The sequence below is a fragment of the Eptatretus burgeri genome, chromosome 8 (genome assembly GCF_056783735.1).
Source record: "Eptatretus burgeri isolate ZD-2024b chromosome 8, Ebu_testis_v1, whole genome shotgun sequence".
NCBI lineage: Eukaryota > Metazoa > Chordata > Myxini > Myxiniformes > Myxinidae > Eptatretus > Eptatretus burgeri.
The window spans coordinates 92938518-92955518 of record NC_140968.1 but is presented as its reverse complement, the minus strand read 5'-3'; the positions used below and the strand labels follow the sequence as shown (position 1 = coordinate 92955518).

Below are 17001 nucleotides of genomic sequence, written 5' to 3'. Positions count from 1 at the left end.
TACATCAGTTTCTACCGAGGTCTATTTGGATCAAAAGAAAACAAAGCACTCCCTCCATCTCGACATGAATGGTTTCTGCACACTTGAGAATACGGAGCCAAACAGCATTTGCCTGCAGCAAAGTTTCTTCGCTCTTCAGCACAAATTGCTCCGAGCATCGATCGCTTGTGGAGATGCTCCGCTACGAGTGCAGCCGGCTCTCGGGATCGCTTCCGTCAATGTCCAATTTACCCTTCCTTGACGGTGTCTTCCCTGGATCGTTTTTGTATTTTTTTTTGTCTTTTCTTTAATCGACCGGGCTTTGCTTCACTTCGCCAAAGATTCCAGCGAGACATCGACGAATCTCAACAATGGGGCTCAATTTAAATCGGCCTTTTCCAAAATCTGAGCACATTCGACGTTCGAAAGGTTAGCTTTCAGTTGCGGTGCACCTTTATGAACACCCTGTTGTCGACAGGCTTGGTTTGAGGCCTTTGCCCAACACTTCAACCTTATCATTCCTTTTGCCCTCCCATCCCACCCCCAATTGATGTTTTGCACTTCTTCATCGATTTTTCACCGACACACGTCACCTTTTCCTTGATCAGAGGTCGAAGAGCTCAATCGACTAGTCCACTCAACTCTCTACGCAAAGCATGCCATGATAAGTTGACACCTTCATGTTACCAATCCTCAAATCCAACCTTCTAACTTGATGAAGAGCTTCCGGCACCCCAACTTCAGCATCTTCAAATCTTACCTCGGCTTACAAGCCTGCAAAAACCCTTCTCAACAAAGGTCTGGTACAAAAATCGACTCAGCTCAAGGTAGGAATTTTGAATTTACCTTGGGTGCTCCTCACAAAGGACACCTTGGGATCTTTAATGCCCAACAGCAAATGCCAGAAGACGGTACGCTCGTTTACCGTCCATCCGAGGAACGGCATGAACATTAATGAATCGTCCTATCTGTGACACACCAGGATGACAGTTTATAACTGGGCCGAGATTCAAACACAGGCTAAACAGCTTAGAGGCGAGCATGCATACCTCTAAGCCATCCTGCCACTCTAGATAGTCCACACCGAAGAAAGAAACTTACTAAAAATACAAGGAATCTTGTCAGTTGAGCTGCTCTCTGGAACATTCAGAAAATTTTACGAGAAACTACGCGTTTCCCATTCGAGATCTCAGATTCCACGAGAAATTTGTGCAAATGGTTTTCCTCACCCAGCACATTATTAAATGCTCGACTGTTAGCAGTTTCTCCTCCAAAGCCCCCACAGTTACCACAGTGGAGATATACAGGGCAGTTTGATACAATTACCAGGGATTCAATCGATGTCTGAGAAAAATCAAATTTGTTCCAAAACTGGACAGGGCACTCGGTGGAGCACATACCTCCACCCAGATCCGGATGTTCACCAAAATCTAATCAGTTCGTCCATGTCACACACCCATGTCCACCAAATTTCATCCGAATCCATCCACAACTTTTTGAGATATCCTGCACACAAACAAACAGACAGACAGACAGACAGGGGTGAAAACATTACCTCCGTGATGAGCTTTGAGGTTGGAGTACACACACTGATGAGAGGAAATGTTGACATATCTTTCTGTATACAACAGCATGCCTGGCATGATGCTGCAAGATGTGCTACAGTGCACAACAACCCCTCCTTAGTACTGACTCATACACAGAACAATGGGCTGAACCAGCGCAGATCAGCAAGGCCATGATAGCTCATGTATTCTTCACAAAGGACACTGTGGGATCTTTAACATCCACTCACTACTAATGCCAGCAGATGGGATGCCCAGTTGAACATACATCGAGGGATGGCACACACATCGATAAATCACCCTGTCTGGGAAACATTGAAGAACCCCAAAGAAGCTGAAATTCACGAGACAGAATTACCGAGCAAGTTTTCACGTAGTTGTGTGGACAAATAGTGCAGCAAGTCCAAGCATTGTCACAAAGTGGTGGGTGATCTTGAGCATTCTCACTTGCAACCAACCGCTGTCTCAAGCAAGTACGAAAAACGTGTTGAACGGAACTTTGCAGAATCACCATTTTGCTCCAAGTGATTGCACAAGAATTGATCGTCAAGGTTGGATGTATGGGACGAGGGAGGTTTTGCTCCATCTCCTTGCACTTAATTTTATGGAATAAAAAGTTCACATTAACCTTCAATGATTCTTGTAGTTCTTTCTATTCCATTTGTTCAAACAAATCAATGGGGGTATTCTTGTTGAATAGTCCCTTATCCTTCCATTTAATTAAAGAACAGGGTCAATAAGTTCCATGGATATAATCAATCCTGTTTCCACTTTTAACATGAAGAACAGGGTTGAGAAAGTTAAAGTTAATTGGATTTGATGTCAACTTAAACAATTAAAATAGTTTTCCTTTTCATCTCCAAATATATAACATGCAATCACATTGTCACATGCTTCTAGAGCCCTTGATGAAACGGACGCGCGAAAGACAAAATTTGATGAGAATGTGTCGATGGTTAGACCTCCACCTGTGTGTGATATCAATTAAATGAAAAATTAAAAGGTGTGTGTGTATACAAAGAGAGAAAGAGAAAGAGAGAGAAAGAAAGAGAGAAAGAGAGAAAGAGCGCGAGAGAGCGAAAGAGAGAAAGAGAGAAAGAGCGCGAGAGAGCGAAAGAGAGAAAGAGAGAAAGCGAGCGCGAGAGAGCGAAAGAGAGAAAGAGAGTGCGAGAGAGCGAAAGAGAGAAAGAGAGCGCGAGAGAGCAAAAGAGAGAAAGAGAGCGCGAGAGAGCGAAAGAGAGAAAGAGAGCGCGAGAGAGCGAAAGAGAGAAAGAGAGAAAGAGAGCGCGAGAGAGCGAAAGAGAGAAAGAGAGAAAGAGAGCGCGAGAGAGCGAAAGAGAGAAAGAGAGCGCGAGAGAGCGAAAGAGAGCGCGAGAGAGCGAAAGAGAGAAAGAGAGAAAGAGAGCGCGAGAGAGCGAAAGAGAGAAAGAGAGCGCGAGAGAGCGAAAGAGAGAAAGAGAGCGCGAGAGCGCGAGAGAGCGCGCGAGAGCGCGAGAGAGCGCGAGAGAGCGCGAGAGAGCGCGAGAGAGCGCGAGAGAGCGCGAGAGAGCGCGAGAGAGCGCGAGAGAGCGCGAAAGAGAGAAAGAGAGCGCGAGAGAGCGCGAAAGAGAGAAAGAGAGCGCGAGAGAGCGCGAGAGAGCGCGAAAGAGAGAGAGAGAGAGAGAGCGCGAGAGAGCGCGAGAGAGCGCGAGAGAGCGCGAGAGAGCGCGAGAGAGCGCGAGAGAGCGCGAGAGAGCGCGAGAGAGCGCGAGAGAGCGCGAGAGAGCGCGAGAGAGCGCGAGAGAGCGCGAGAGAGCGCGAGAGAGCGCGAGAGAGCGCGAGAGAGCGCGAGAGAGCGCGAGAGAGCGCGAGAGAGCGCGAGAGAGCGCGAGAGAGCGCGAGAGAGAAAGAGAGAGCGCGAGAGAGAAAGAGAGAGAAAGAGAGAGCGCGAGAGAGCGCGAGAGAGAGAAAGAGAGTGCGAGAGAGCGAAAGCGCGAGAGCGCGAGAGAGAGAAAGAGAGCGCGAAAGAGCGCGAGAGAGCACGAGAGAGCGCGAGAGAGCGCGAGAGAGCGAAAGAGAGAAAGAGAGAAAGCGAGCGCGAGAGAGCGAAAGAGAGAAAGAGAGTGCGAGAGAGCGAAAGAGAGAAAGAGAGCGCGAGAGAGCAAAAGAGAGAAAGAGAGCGCGAGAGAGCGAAAGAGAGAAAGAGAGCGCGAGAGAGCGAAAGAGAGAAAGAGAGAAAGAGAGCGCGAGAGAGCGAAAGAGAGAAAGAGAGAAAGAGAGCGCGAGAGAGCGAAAGAGAGAAAGAGAGCGCGAGAGAGCGCGAGAGAGCGCGAGAGCGCGAGAGCGCGAGAGAGCGCGAGAGAGAGAAAGAGAGTGCGAGAGAGCGAAAGCGCGAGAGCGCGAGAGAGAGAAAGAGAGCGCGAAAGAGCGCGAGAGAGCACGAGAGAGCGCGAGAGAGCGCGAGAGAGCGCGAGAAAGAGAGCGCGAGAGCGCGAGAGCGCGAGAGCGCGAGAGCGCGAGAGCGCGAGAGCGCGAGAGAGCGAGAGAGCGAGAGAGAGAAAGAGAGAAAGAGAGAAAGAGAGAAAGAGAGAAAGAGAGAAAGAGAGAGCGAAAGAGAGAAAGAGAGCACGAGAGAGCGAAAGAGAGAAAGAGAGCGCGAGAGAGAAAGAGAGAAAGAGACAAAGACAGAGACAAAGACAGAGACAAAGACAGAGACAAAGACAGAGGCAAAGACAAAGAGACAGACAAAGACAATGACAGAGACAGAGACAAAGACAGAGACAAAGACAAAGACAGAGACAAAGACAGAGACAGAGACAATGACAGAGACAAAGACAGAGACAAAGACAAAGACAAAGACAGAGACAGAGACAGAGACAGAGACAGAGACAGAGACAGAGACAGAGACAGAGACAGAGACAGAGACAAAGACAGAGACAAAGACAGAGACAAAGACAGAGACAAAGACAGAGACAAAGACAGAGACAATGACAGAGACAATGACAGAGACAATGACAGAGACAATGACAGAGACAATGACAGAGACAATGACAGAGACAATGACAGAGACAAAGAGACAGACAGAGACAAAGACAGAGACAAAGACAGAGACAAAGACAGAGACAGAGACAGAGACAGAGACAGAGACAGAGACAGAGACAGAGACAGAGACAGAGACAGAGACAAAGACAGAGACAAAGACAGAGACAAAGACAGAGACAAAGACAGAGACAAAGACAGAGACAAAGACAGAGACAAAGACAGAGACAAAGACAGAGACAGAGACAGAGACAGAGACAAAGACAGAGACAAAGACAGAGACAAAGACAGAGACAAAGACAGAGACAAAGACAGAGACAAAGACAGAGACAGAGACAGAGACAGAGACAGAGACAGAGACAGAGACAGAGACAGAGACAGAGACAGAGACAGAGACAAAGACAAAGACAAAGACAAAGACAAAAACACACACACACACACACACACACACACACACACACACACACACACACACACACACACACACACACACACACACACCATCAGATGCTTCGAACTCAAGTTGTGGTCTGCAAAACTATTTTGAAAGGGCACACAACCCTTTTGATCCCAGTATTGAACCAGACCATCTTTGTCTTGCAGTCCATACTTGGGTCAAGTTTGGTTGAAATCCCTTCAGTTATTGACAAGTTATCACAGTAAGAAAAAAAAATACAATAACCAACATCCATCCATCCAATGGGACCATACTCTGTGCAGGGCGTTGGTGCTGTCTAAGCAGACTCCTTGGCTATTGGACACAATCCTAGACGGGTTGCCACTCCGACACAGAATAACCGACAGATGCACAACATGAAAACGTAATGGCTCCCTCCTTGCAAAGGCATACAAAAAAAAAATTAATGCAACACAATATCCCCCTCCCCCAACATAGGAAGGGCTACCACTCTCTTGCAAACCCTATTTCCACCTTTCATTGAGCTCAAAAAGGTCTTTTTTATTATTATATTTTTTGTACATGCTCAACCACCTCAATGAAGGATCACATTTACCGTGCTCGTGGTGTGGCAATCCGTATTCCCTTCCTCTCCTCATCCTGCAGCCTCCGTCGCACTTCAAAAAGCTGGCTCAAGGGTGAGGGTCCGGTGGTACATGAAGGAATCGGTGGTCCAGTGATGGTGGGTACATCTCGTGCAGGTGCAAGTTGGTGGTTCCCTGTGGATCCCCAAGGCTGAGCAGGAATCTTCTTGGGTGTGGAAGTACTGCACGGAGAGCAGAGGAGAACAAATAGAGCACAGGATGAAAACAAATAGTCTTATGCATCAACTTGCACTTCTGTAAGATGACTCAAACGAGTAAATAAATAAAACTCATGGGTCTTGTATCTGTGAATCCTGGCATGCTTGTTAGAGTGGCTTGGTACGCAGTAATGGAGGAAAGTATTGGTGATGAGTGTGCAAGCTCATGTATTCAAGCATGCACAGAGCAACGTAAAAAGGATGCGTAGCAAAGATGAAAGACATGAACCAAATAATCAAATGAAACACTGGATGGAAAAGCAAGTGGAGGAAGGAAGAAGGATGGGGATTGGGGAGGGGGGAAAGGGGAGGAAGGGAGAGATCAAACATTCCATTGGAGGGACACAGCTAGGAAAAGGTTAATAAAAACAAATAGGTAACAGCTGTTTGTAGGTCTGATTTAAAAAAAAAATACTAATCATAAAATTCACACAAAAAGATGGAGGGAAACAGAAAAGGCAAATGGCAGAGACAAACAGACAGACTTGTTGCTGGTTGCTCAATGATTCATTAGACAGAATTGTGAAAAATATCATGGAGAGATTTGGAAATCATTTTCATAGGAGCAAAGTTCAAGTCAAATTGAATATTTGGTAGTCAGTTGGAACACGATTTCAGTGACAAACTCGGACGACGCATGCCTCCGCAGGTTGAACACTGAACAGTTTACTTTTGGTGTCCCACTGAAAAGCCACATCTGGATGCAGACCTGAACCAAAATCCAATCGGCATGTTCTTATCACCTCCCAACTCATCCACCAAGTTTTGGCCGAATCCGTCCATAACCTTTTGAGATATCGTGCTGTGTGATGTTTATGGCCCTATCGATCAATGGTGAAGAATCACTTTAAAGATTCTCGTATCCGGGTCTGGATCTGAATCGTCAGCAACATCTAATCAATTTGTCCTTGTAGTACAAACGACTTGTCCACCAAGTTTCGTCCGGATCCGTCGATAACTGAGATATCCTCCTCACAAACAGACACACAAACAAACAAACCAAACAACAAACAGGGGTGAAAACAAAAATCCGTCCACCTTCGGTGGAAGAGGTATGTATAAAATATCGTGACAACGCTGTTGTAACTTATGCCACGTCTACAGCAGAGCAAGTGCAAAATAGAACTTAAGATGGTTTTTTACACCACTTGGCAGCCATAACAAAGGGTGCATTAAACACCACCAGTGATGACACTTACCTAGAAGCTGCTTTCGAGTTTCGGACACGCTCACGTTCACCCTGGAGCACCCAGTGCCAGAAGCGTGACCTCTCCAACCCTTCCTCCGTTTGCTGGCCCCCACTGTCCCCCATCCCTTCTTCTGGTCTTCCAGGTCCATCTGTCCTGGTGGTTTTCCGGCCCAGGGTCCCTGAACGGCTGCCACCAGCAAGCCTTGCTGCAGGACCTGTTGGGCTGCAGAATGAGAGTCGAGATCTTGTAGCGTTACCAAGTGGCTTCAATTTCAAGTTCTCGTGATGCAGAAAAATAGATTTATTTTTTTCTCACCCAAATCAAGTGACTTCAATTTCACCCCGCTTGACAATTGATGGCAAAGTAAAGTCCAATAATGTTTCTCTCCTCCATATATAGTCATATTAATTAAAGCAGGAGGATGTATTTATGACGGACAACATCTGGGCAGAGTGCAACCAACGAAACCTACCTCTGTACAGTTGCATCCGGAACTCCAGAAGAACTTCGGGACTGGTAGGTGCAGGAATCTGATATTACATGGCCACTGCAAACGCGCTGCGCTGCCTCGCTTTCGAGGATTTGCCGCGGTTTTCCAGCTCCGTGGTGGATATGGTGATGGTGGTGGTGGTACACAAGGCGGTGGTGATGCTGTGGAATGGAAGCGAGAGAATTGTTGGTGGCGGCACTGCGGAACTCGGGAGAAAGAGGCTGCAGGGTCGTGGCTTGGGCGCTCGGAGACGGGCAGCCTGGCGTTTTCATCACCCGGGAGACGTGCTCATCCAGGATGCTCTCGGGGTCATCCTCCGAGGGCACGATGCGAGGAACGGAGTCAGGTGGGGTTGGCACAGTGGGGAACGTGCAGGGAACTGCAGGCGACTCATGAAGTTCTGAGGTCGAAGATTCTTCCACCTCTTCCTCTTCCTTCAAAATGGAAAAAGAAAGCAAAGAGCTACGGTTCAAACAGTTCAAACGGAATATTTTCAAGGAATGCCAGTGTAAACTGCTGCTTCTCGACAAAGAAGCAGCAAAGCAAAAAGTCTCGTTTCATTTCCAAATCTATTGCAAAAGTATCCTACAAATGAAAAGACTAAGGAACCAGTTTTCTCGGCTCGAAGATTCTGAGAAAGTGAGGCAAATAAAAGGATATCGCAGATGGGAAGCAGTGGTGCAGGGCTCAAAAGCACAAAATAAATTAAAACATAAAAAGCAAGCACACGTCTAAAAGGTCCCACCGGTCCCTGCTGTTAATTACAAATACAGAGCATTGTGTGCAAACATCTGAGGGATTTAGTCTGGACAAGAGAGGGGTGGGGAATGAAGGGTGGGGTGAGCAACTGCCTCGGGGCAAAGGGCTGCAGTGGTCAAAGCATGCAAAGTGGCAGCGGGGTGTCAGCACACCAGGCATGGGATGGGGCACGGCAGAGAAAACTGCAATGGGATTTGTTCTGAGGGATGATCGAGCCGGGCCGGTAGGTGGGGTGGGGGAGAGCAACGTCAGTCTGGAATTATTTGAAGGAGAAAGTTTAAAAAGATGAGTGGGGAGTGGGAGGGGGGGGCGTTAGAAGCATCACCACAGGGTTCTTTAAATCTGCTTATCTACTTAAAATCTGTTACTGCAAACCCTTGTTCTCTGGAAGTCTAATTTTAATACCCTTGCCGACCATGCTCGACTCCACTGCCAAAGGCTTCCTTAAAATAAAAAGTCAGCCCCATTTTTGGTTGCAAACTGGCTGCCTGTTAACAAAACCCAAGCAAAAGATAATGACAAACTATCGTGATTCGGTAATCAAGTTGCTCTCGATTTATAACCACCGATTTATGTGCAAAGACCCAAGTGAGGCCCACCAACTGGGATCTACAAGGACGTGGTGATGTACGACGGTGGTAGCAAAGAGAATGTCGCTGGCTGTGGGCCAGAAAGCAACTCAACAAGCATCATTTGATAAGGCAATCTAGTTGTAGAAAGTGTAGAAAGGTGAAATTCTCACGGCACATAAACCACTTTTAATCACAAAGTAAACAACAACAAAAGAAAGGATAATGATGGTTCAGTGGCCTTGCAATAAAAAGTGATCTCATTCTCGATAAGCTAAAGCTCTTTTAATTCCTGTCCCACTTACTCACCTTATCCCTCAAATGCCCATCTTTATCTTGTCCCCCCCCTCCCAGAGACCTTTTCCTTAATTTGCCCACAACTGCCCAATACCACTCCGACTCAGGCTTTCCGGCCATTCCAATGCAAGTGGGCATCATTCATAGTGAGCTTGCAGACATGATGGCGCCGAGGGCTTGAGCTCACGGGCTCCGACAGCTCTGTTGGAGATTTCCGGGTGCACTCGGTTGAAAAGGATGTACACAGTCATGCAACAACGGGAGCAGCGGCGAGAGATGCATGTCGCCAGACAAGTACCAGAAGCATGGAGAGAACCAGAGTGTCTAAGTGTCATTGAAGGAATTGTCTACTGAAGTTTATATTTTTGCTCTTCTGTTTTCAGCAAACTTCAAAACCCATTTAGTTGAACCAAGATCATGCAAACTTGTACCATATAACTACAAGATCAATGATTGCAGGTAGGTTATTCTTTGAGGGATAACCAACACGAAGCCGAAGAGGACGACGGATTAGAAAAAGAAGAAGAAGAAGAATAAGAGGAAGAAGAAGAGAAGAAGACTACACACAATTAAAATCCCAATGAAGGAACCATTTTCCAAATTTTCGAAAACCTCCCAGGAATAACTTGTTGTTAAGGAGGTCGTACTGAAGAATAAAAAGGCACCACAATCTATAACAGTCACCTAAGGGAAGAGTCAGGTCCAATAGTTTGACCACCGAGTAGTCTTCATTCAGGAAAGGGATCACTGTAAAAATGAGCTCAAGTGGTATTGGACACATTATGACAGATGAAGAGACCGAACAAGAGCGTTCGGTTGTCAAAAATAAATAAAAATATATCAGATGTGACCCTGACCCAGAAGTGATCGAGATCATTTGGAGTACCTTTAAGATCTCCGAGTTAACGGGAGTCGCTGATGTCAGAAGTGAGAGCATTCTTTTAACAGTGTGCATTATGAGCGTTTGTTTTATATCCCACACTTGACAATTAAAAAAGGTGATGAAGCCATGAAAAAAGGCAAACTTGACCAATCAAGCCATGCCATATACATACAACTCACTTCCTTCCCCCAAACCTCTGCCATCATTGCTTTGTACAGAGAAGAAGCAAAGCAATTTGGAAACGCAAGCGAAGACGACGACGAGAACTCACATCTCGGATTTTGCAAAGCTTGTCGTCGAGCGCCTCTTGGGCTTCGCGCTCCTTCTGTACATCCTGCAGGCGGGCTATGAGCTCGGAAGCAAATTTGGTCGGGTCGACGATCATGTCTTTTGGGAGCCTCGACGTTCTCTGGTGGGTGGGCAACAGGGTGGGCATCAGGGTGGGCAACAAAGAACACGTGTGTGAGGTTCATGAAAGACAAAGAAAAAAAAGAAAAAAAGAACAAGAGAATGTAAAATTGGTCCATTTAAGCTCTTTGCAAACTGGTCCCAGTGTCCAGACTCAGCTTGAACATTTACACTTGGAAAGGCCATCAGTTGAGAATCGGAGTAGGAATTGCTTTTAAAAAGGAATGAACAAAAGAAAGAATAAAAAGAGAGATAGAAAGAAATCTGCTGCAATGAAATCCCAAAGACGGAGCATCGATGATGAAATTGGAATGGGTACAACATATATAAAAACTAGAGGGGGAGCGCTCGGTAGAGTGCAAAACCTCCGCCGCCAATACTGCGAGGTCACTCAAGTGAACCTGATATCCTATTCATTCAATTTGACGTCAACAGTGCTCACAGAGTTATAGTTTGCAACTTTCCCTTTTACTTTTCACTTTTACATAATCAATTCATTCGTCAGAACTAGATTCCTTGAGACAGAAATTGATTTTACGTGGGTATATCCACCTGAAGTTCCAAAATCAGCCGCAATTATAATTTTGGCATGTTTTTTTGTTGGGAATCACTTATAACATGTAGAAATGCAAAAAAAAAAAAATCGAAATTTTGTTGAAAAAAAAAGTTGCAAAATTTTTCTCTAACAATTTTTTTTTTGGGGGGGGGGGGTTGAAAATCACTTAAAACATGTAGAAATGCAAAAAAAAAAAAATTCAAATAATTTTTCAAAATGGCCACCATAGCGGCCATATTGGATTATGGACCAGATCCAAAATCTAATGGCATGATCCTTGGACCATACCTTATCCCCCCCACCAAGTTTCGTCGAAATCCGTCGAGGAGTTTTTCCGTAATACTGTTCACAAACAAACAAACAAAGAGAAAGGGGTGAAAACAGTAACCTCCGATCTTCGATGGCGGAGGTTAATAATCAAACTCATAAAACCATGGGTGTGATTCAAACAATATTTGGACAACACATCCCACTGGCTATTTTGATTTTTCTTCAGACTGTGTTGGCTTGATCGAGTGTACCCTTCGTGGACACGAACAAGGTGAAATGAAGAACACAGACCTTCAGCCACTTCATTTAGTAAATGTGCTTGGTGGTGATCGCTTCCATTCAGAGAGCCCGAACAGGCCGTACGAAAATGAGAAAAAGAAAAGAGAAGGTGGTGATGAATGAAGGACCGAAGAACAAATTTGAGGGTAACGTTGCTACCTCTCACCGGCACGTGTTTCGTCTCAGATTCGTTGCAGCGTGGATCTCTTTGTGCGCCATCCGACGATGCTGGGTTCCTCCGCCGGTACGGTGGAATGCCGTCTCTAAAGGACAGACAGACAAGACGAGCCAAGTCAGGTGTTTGCTTGTAACAAGGCACAGGAAAAGCTGTAAAATGTTTCAAAACTGCCTTAACAATCTGGTTATTGGTGAAAGAAAAGGGAGGTGGATAGGAACAGACTGGTGTTGCTTTTACATCTCACCTACTCCAGCAAAGCAGAGCGAATAAGGAAATAAAAACAAACAAACTGGAACAATGCATTCGTGATTGCTACGACCCAGAAAAACCACGATCAAAATCATTAACCGTGACAAGACATAATTGTGATGAAATTATAAAAATTGTTCCAAATATCAAAGTATGAAGAATGAATTTTTTTTTTTTGAACCAAGACTGCTTAGAGAAGTTCAACAATGCTGGAGAATAATAATAATAATAGTGATAGTCATCAAAGGCTGTTCACACACGACATACAGACACGTGTTCATGAATTTGCTTCAAGTGCAGACGCTGCTGCACAGACAGCAACCACACTTGAAGACTCAACCTAAGTCGATGACACGGTATCGCAAATCTCTTCGCTTCCCACCAAGCGCAAAGTTGAAAAATGGCAAAAAGCTCCACAAGGAATGACCCAATATCAAATTTTGAGTTAAAAACAAAAAAAAAAAAACAAACTTGTTTTGACCCCTGTGAAACTGAGTCCCCACCCATTAGGAGTAGGAGATGAACCGAGGATCAAATCCAAAAAGAGTTACATACTTTATGCGTCCACCAATGTTGATTGCATAAACAGTTTCATTTTAAAATGTTTAAAAGTTTGACGGAATTGCATTTTTTGGAACTTGACCTTTTGACCCCACCCTAGGGCCTCAGGTGTCGTGGCCAAAATGATACTGCTCTTGCACCTTCCTGCCATGTGGTGATCATAACTACAAAGTGTGGTGAATTTCTGCACAACAGTTTGAGAAGATCGTGTGATGGACGGACAGACAGACAGATGGAGCAGATCACAATATCCGTACTTTTTTTCTTTTAAAGCGTGGGGATAATAACAAGCAGTGTAACCTGGTGTCTCGGAATCTCCAATAAGACCAGACTACGTCCTACCTGCAGTGTAGGCAGGAATTTGTAAAAAAAATTCCGAGTGCTGGTGATAACTCACCACCTCTTCATTTGACTGTGTGGATCTTTAACATCTGTCAAATAATGCTAGCAGACTGGACACTCAATTTTAACATACATCTGAGGGACGGCACGCTCTCTGATGCCACACCTGCCTGTGAAACACCAGGACGACAGTTTATAGCTGGGCCGAGATTCAAGCCCAGGCTAGATTTCTCAATGGCAAGCGTGCACAGCTTAATGTGGATATGGACGGAGTGGTGAGAGCGGTGCAAGTAACATCCACTATTCACAACAGTGTGAATAACATTTATGACCAGTGTATCTGGCTACAGTGAGGTGGTGGTTGCAGGACAAAGTTGCTTCAAAGTGCATGTGCTGTGTGGATGGGGCTGCCTGAGAGGAGCAAGGCAAAACACCATGACCTGATTACAGGAAGTAGTACAAACAGCAATGATGTGGATCTGGATGTAGAGGCAAGGGTGGTGTTTGTACCACTTACGATACGCAAGACGCGTCTGGTGTGAGTAATATTTTTATGACAGTGTGTTTGGTGAAAGCGATCTGGCAGCGATCATGTTGGTCAATGTTGCTTGGTGATGTCCATGCTACTCTGCAGGGCCTACCCTCAAGAATCTGTCCTGTACAAGACTCCAAAATATTGTTCATCCATAGGCTCCAGCTGAAAAGAGAGTGACATCAAGCAGTGTTTTGGCACTGTCTTGTTCTGATTTGAGTAGACTCTCAGGAGAGATCGAGTGATGGCTAGAAAGACAGCTGGCTACAGGAAAGACCGTGACAATCAGCGAGATAGATGGCGGGATATATGACACTGTGGCAAGAGGGTTCGCAGGGCTGGGCGATCTCCACCAAATTTTGCACAAGTGTTGGTTGTACCCAGGGTTAGGTCATAAGCATAGGAAAAAAAAATAAAATCCCGTCCCCCTCTCCCACCTGACGACTTACGATCTTTACCTGCACACATGCCACAATGCAAGTGGTGTCAAAACTGCAAAATGTGACCTATAAATTAAGAAATACAAAACTAGAATGTTTTGGTTGGATACAAATATATATATATATAATCAAAACATGTTGAGTGTGACAAGCAAGCAATCTCCTGATCCCCATTGGACATAGTCAGACACCAAGGCGTCACCTCCAACCCAGAGGCCTCAGCCTGGTAAAATTATGTCTCACACGGTAAAACTGCATAATCCGCAAAGAGCAACCATCCCTCTGCCACCCAGGCGATTGTTCCTGCTAATACAAAGCATTCAACCAGAAGGCTCAGGATGTGAGCGAAAGGTAAATCAAAACATGTGGAATGTTGACGAGCACTCCGCCGATCCCCATTGGTGTAGGACTATGTCCAACGGGGATCGGGGGAGTGCTCATCACACTCCACATGTTTCCATATATATATATATATATATATATATATATATATATATATATATATATATATATATATATATATATATATATATATATATATATATGTACATGACTGGTCTGGACCAAATTTGATACGATATATCAGAATAGTAAGGTCTCATGGGGTTCTGGTCCCCATCTGGATCTGCCCCTTATAATAGGCTGAAAAACAGGATTTCACTTCAAATTCAGGTAATTTACTTTATAATATTCTCAGAAATCGACAGCCATATGCAGACCAAACTCTTCAAGAAATAGAAGAACCATACCATTAACTTAAGTTGTGCTCCCTGTGACCATACCCCTTCAGGAAGGGGGGAGGGCATTGCCCCTTCCCCCCAATCCCTCATTTTCACCCCACTTGTTGGGGAAATAATCGTCAGTCCCCCAAGGGGCGATTTTTATTTTTGTTATAGTGTACATATTATATTATATTATCATGTGATAGTAATAGCCACTCACCACAAAGAAACTGTGTAGGAAACAGTTTGTGGATTTTTGTACAGAAAATAATAAATAATTGGTAATCAAGACCCAGTTACATGAATGTGAAGTCCAACAAGGAACCACAATAAAAGTTGCAAAGTCTTGTGAATATGTGAAATTAGTTTTCATCAGCTTCTTCCTTTGTTTGAAAATCTGAGTGGGTTCAAAATGGTGCCAAGGAAGCAACTTTCAACAGAACAGCGTGTAAAGCTTTAATCTCTGCAAGAAGGGCACACGGTGAAGAAAATAGCAGAAAAGCTGAAGATCTCCCACAATGGCGTGAGGTACACTTTGCAACACCTGAAATAATACACCCGAGCGGGTTTGATGGTCAGCTCGGATACAAAACTTGATGCAACCGAGAGTTGATCAACCTTAGCGATGACGGAAAGTGATTACGGAATTCAAATTGAATTTAAAATAAACACGTGAGGCTGCTCAAAGCAAAAATCTCCATATTCTCGGAAACATTCCCAACATAATGATATAATTTTCAAACCCGCCTTTATGGCCCTGAAATAAATACTCTAAGTGTGTGCATTTAATGGCTGTGTCTATGACAGAGCTGGACCCCAACTAAAAAGGACCCCTCGGGCCACCGAGAAGCTCAATCACTCGCTGCCTGCACGTCTGTGTGGCATCACATGACCAGCCAGCTCGCCGTCTGATGAAATGCCCTAACAAAAACTTAAAACGTCCGTTTTTCAACGGAATTCTTTCAGATACTTGTAGAGCACATCCCCAAACCATCTAAAATATTTAAACATTAATCTCACAGACGCTATGACTAAGCAGCCCTCAGGAGGACAGGTTACGAGGTGAGGCAGTGAACGGAAAGCATGTGGTGTACCTTCCAGAGTCTCATGGTTATTTGAATTGAATATATTTTCCTCATGAAAAGTGTGTTTCTGAGCGGATTTGCACGGAAATTATCTTCATTGAACATGTAGCTACACCAGAAGGTCCCAAAAGTGAAAACAGAAATCAACTAGAGGTGGAGCACTCGGTAGAGTGCAAAACCTCCGCCGCCAATACTGCTGGGTCACTCAAGTGAACCTGATATCCTATTCATTCAATTTGACGTCAACAGTGCTCACAGAGTTATAGTTTGCAACTTTCCCTTTTACTTTTCACTTTTACATAATCAATTCATTCGTCAGAACTAGATTCCTTGAGACAGAAATTGATTTTACGTGGGTATATCCACCTGAAGTTCCAAAATCAGCCGCAATTATAATTTTGGCATGTTTTTTGTTGGAAATCACTTATAACATGTAGAAATGCAAAAAAAAAAAAAAAATCTAAATTTTGTTGAAAAAAAAGTTGCAAAATTGTTTTTTTTCTCTAACAATTTTTTTTTGGGGTGGGGGGGGGGGGGTTGGAAATCACTTAAAACATGTAGAAATGCAAAAAAAAAAATTCAAATATTTTTTCAAAATGGCCGCCAAAGCAGCCATATTGGATTTTGGACCAAATCCAAAATCTAATGGCATGATCCTTGGACCAGACCTAACCCCCCCCACCAAATTTCGTCGGAATCCGTCGAGGAGTTTTTCCGTAATACTGTTCACAAACAAACAAACAAACAAACAGAAAGGGGTGAAAACAGTAACCTCCATCCATCTTTGATGGCGGAGGTTAACTAGAACTTAAGACAGCCTCGTTATATGGCATAGAAATTGATGGAAGCCCATGGAAGCTTCCCCTCGCTGCAATGCATTCCACACAGACCGAGGATATAAACATTCAATTTTCACAAAACCTGATGCAACTGAGTGTTGATCAATCTTTGCGACGATGAAAAGTGAAAACAGAATTTAAATTGAACTTAAAATAACCGCGCGAAGCAGTGTTGAAGTCAGCGGACCTCATGTTGCCCAATAAACAGGGCCAGACGACAGAGGTAACGAGAAAATAGTTGGTCGAATGAAGTCTTCTTAATAATCCCTGTGAAACCCAGTATGCATCATAGCCGTCTGATGCGTCCTTAAAGGCCATTTGACCAATCGGTCATTTTGCACTTGATGACCCTGTAACCTTGACCCTGAAACAAAAATGTGAAAAAGGACTCAGACGATCTATAGAGAGCAACTAGTATTATCATCGTGCCAAGTTAGAACTCAATCAGCCGAGACGTCCAGGAGAGAAAAATAAAAAATGTTGACAGACGGACGGATGGACACAGACAGAGACAGACAGACGGACATCGAA

The 17001-nt window shown here is 44.6% G+C and overlaps 1 protein-coding gene across 3 annotated transcripts in view; it reads right to left on the bottom strand.

The window, feature by feature from the left end:
* Window positions 1-17001, bottom strand: part of LOC147022292 (axin-1-like) — a 64489-nt gene that overhangs the window by 18929 nt on the left and 28559 nt on the right. For 2 of the 3 annotated variants that reach the window (XM_085893015.1, XM_085893014.1), the window contains 5 exons: window positions 11689-11785; window positions 10281-10418; window positions 7484-7935; window positions 7021-7233; window positions 5576-5785 (listed from right to left, as the gene is read on the bottom strand). In XM_085893015.1, the coding sequence (XP_085749141.1) occupies window positions 5576-5785; window positions 7021-7233; window positions 7484-7935; window positions 10281-10418; window positions 11689-11785 (1110 nt within the window). Of the gene's footprint in view, window positions 1-1379; window positions 1486-5575; window positions 5786-7020; window positions 7234-7483; window positions 7936-10280; window positions 10419-11688; window positions 11786-17001 lie in introns of all 3 variants that reach the window. The other variant, XR_015061175.1, reaches the window with a different exon arrangement.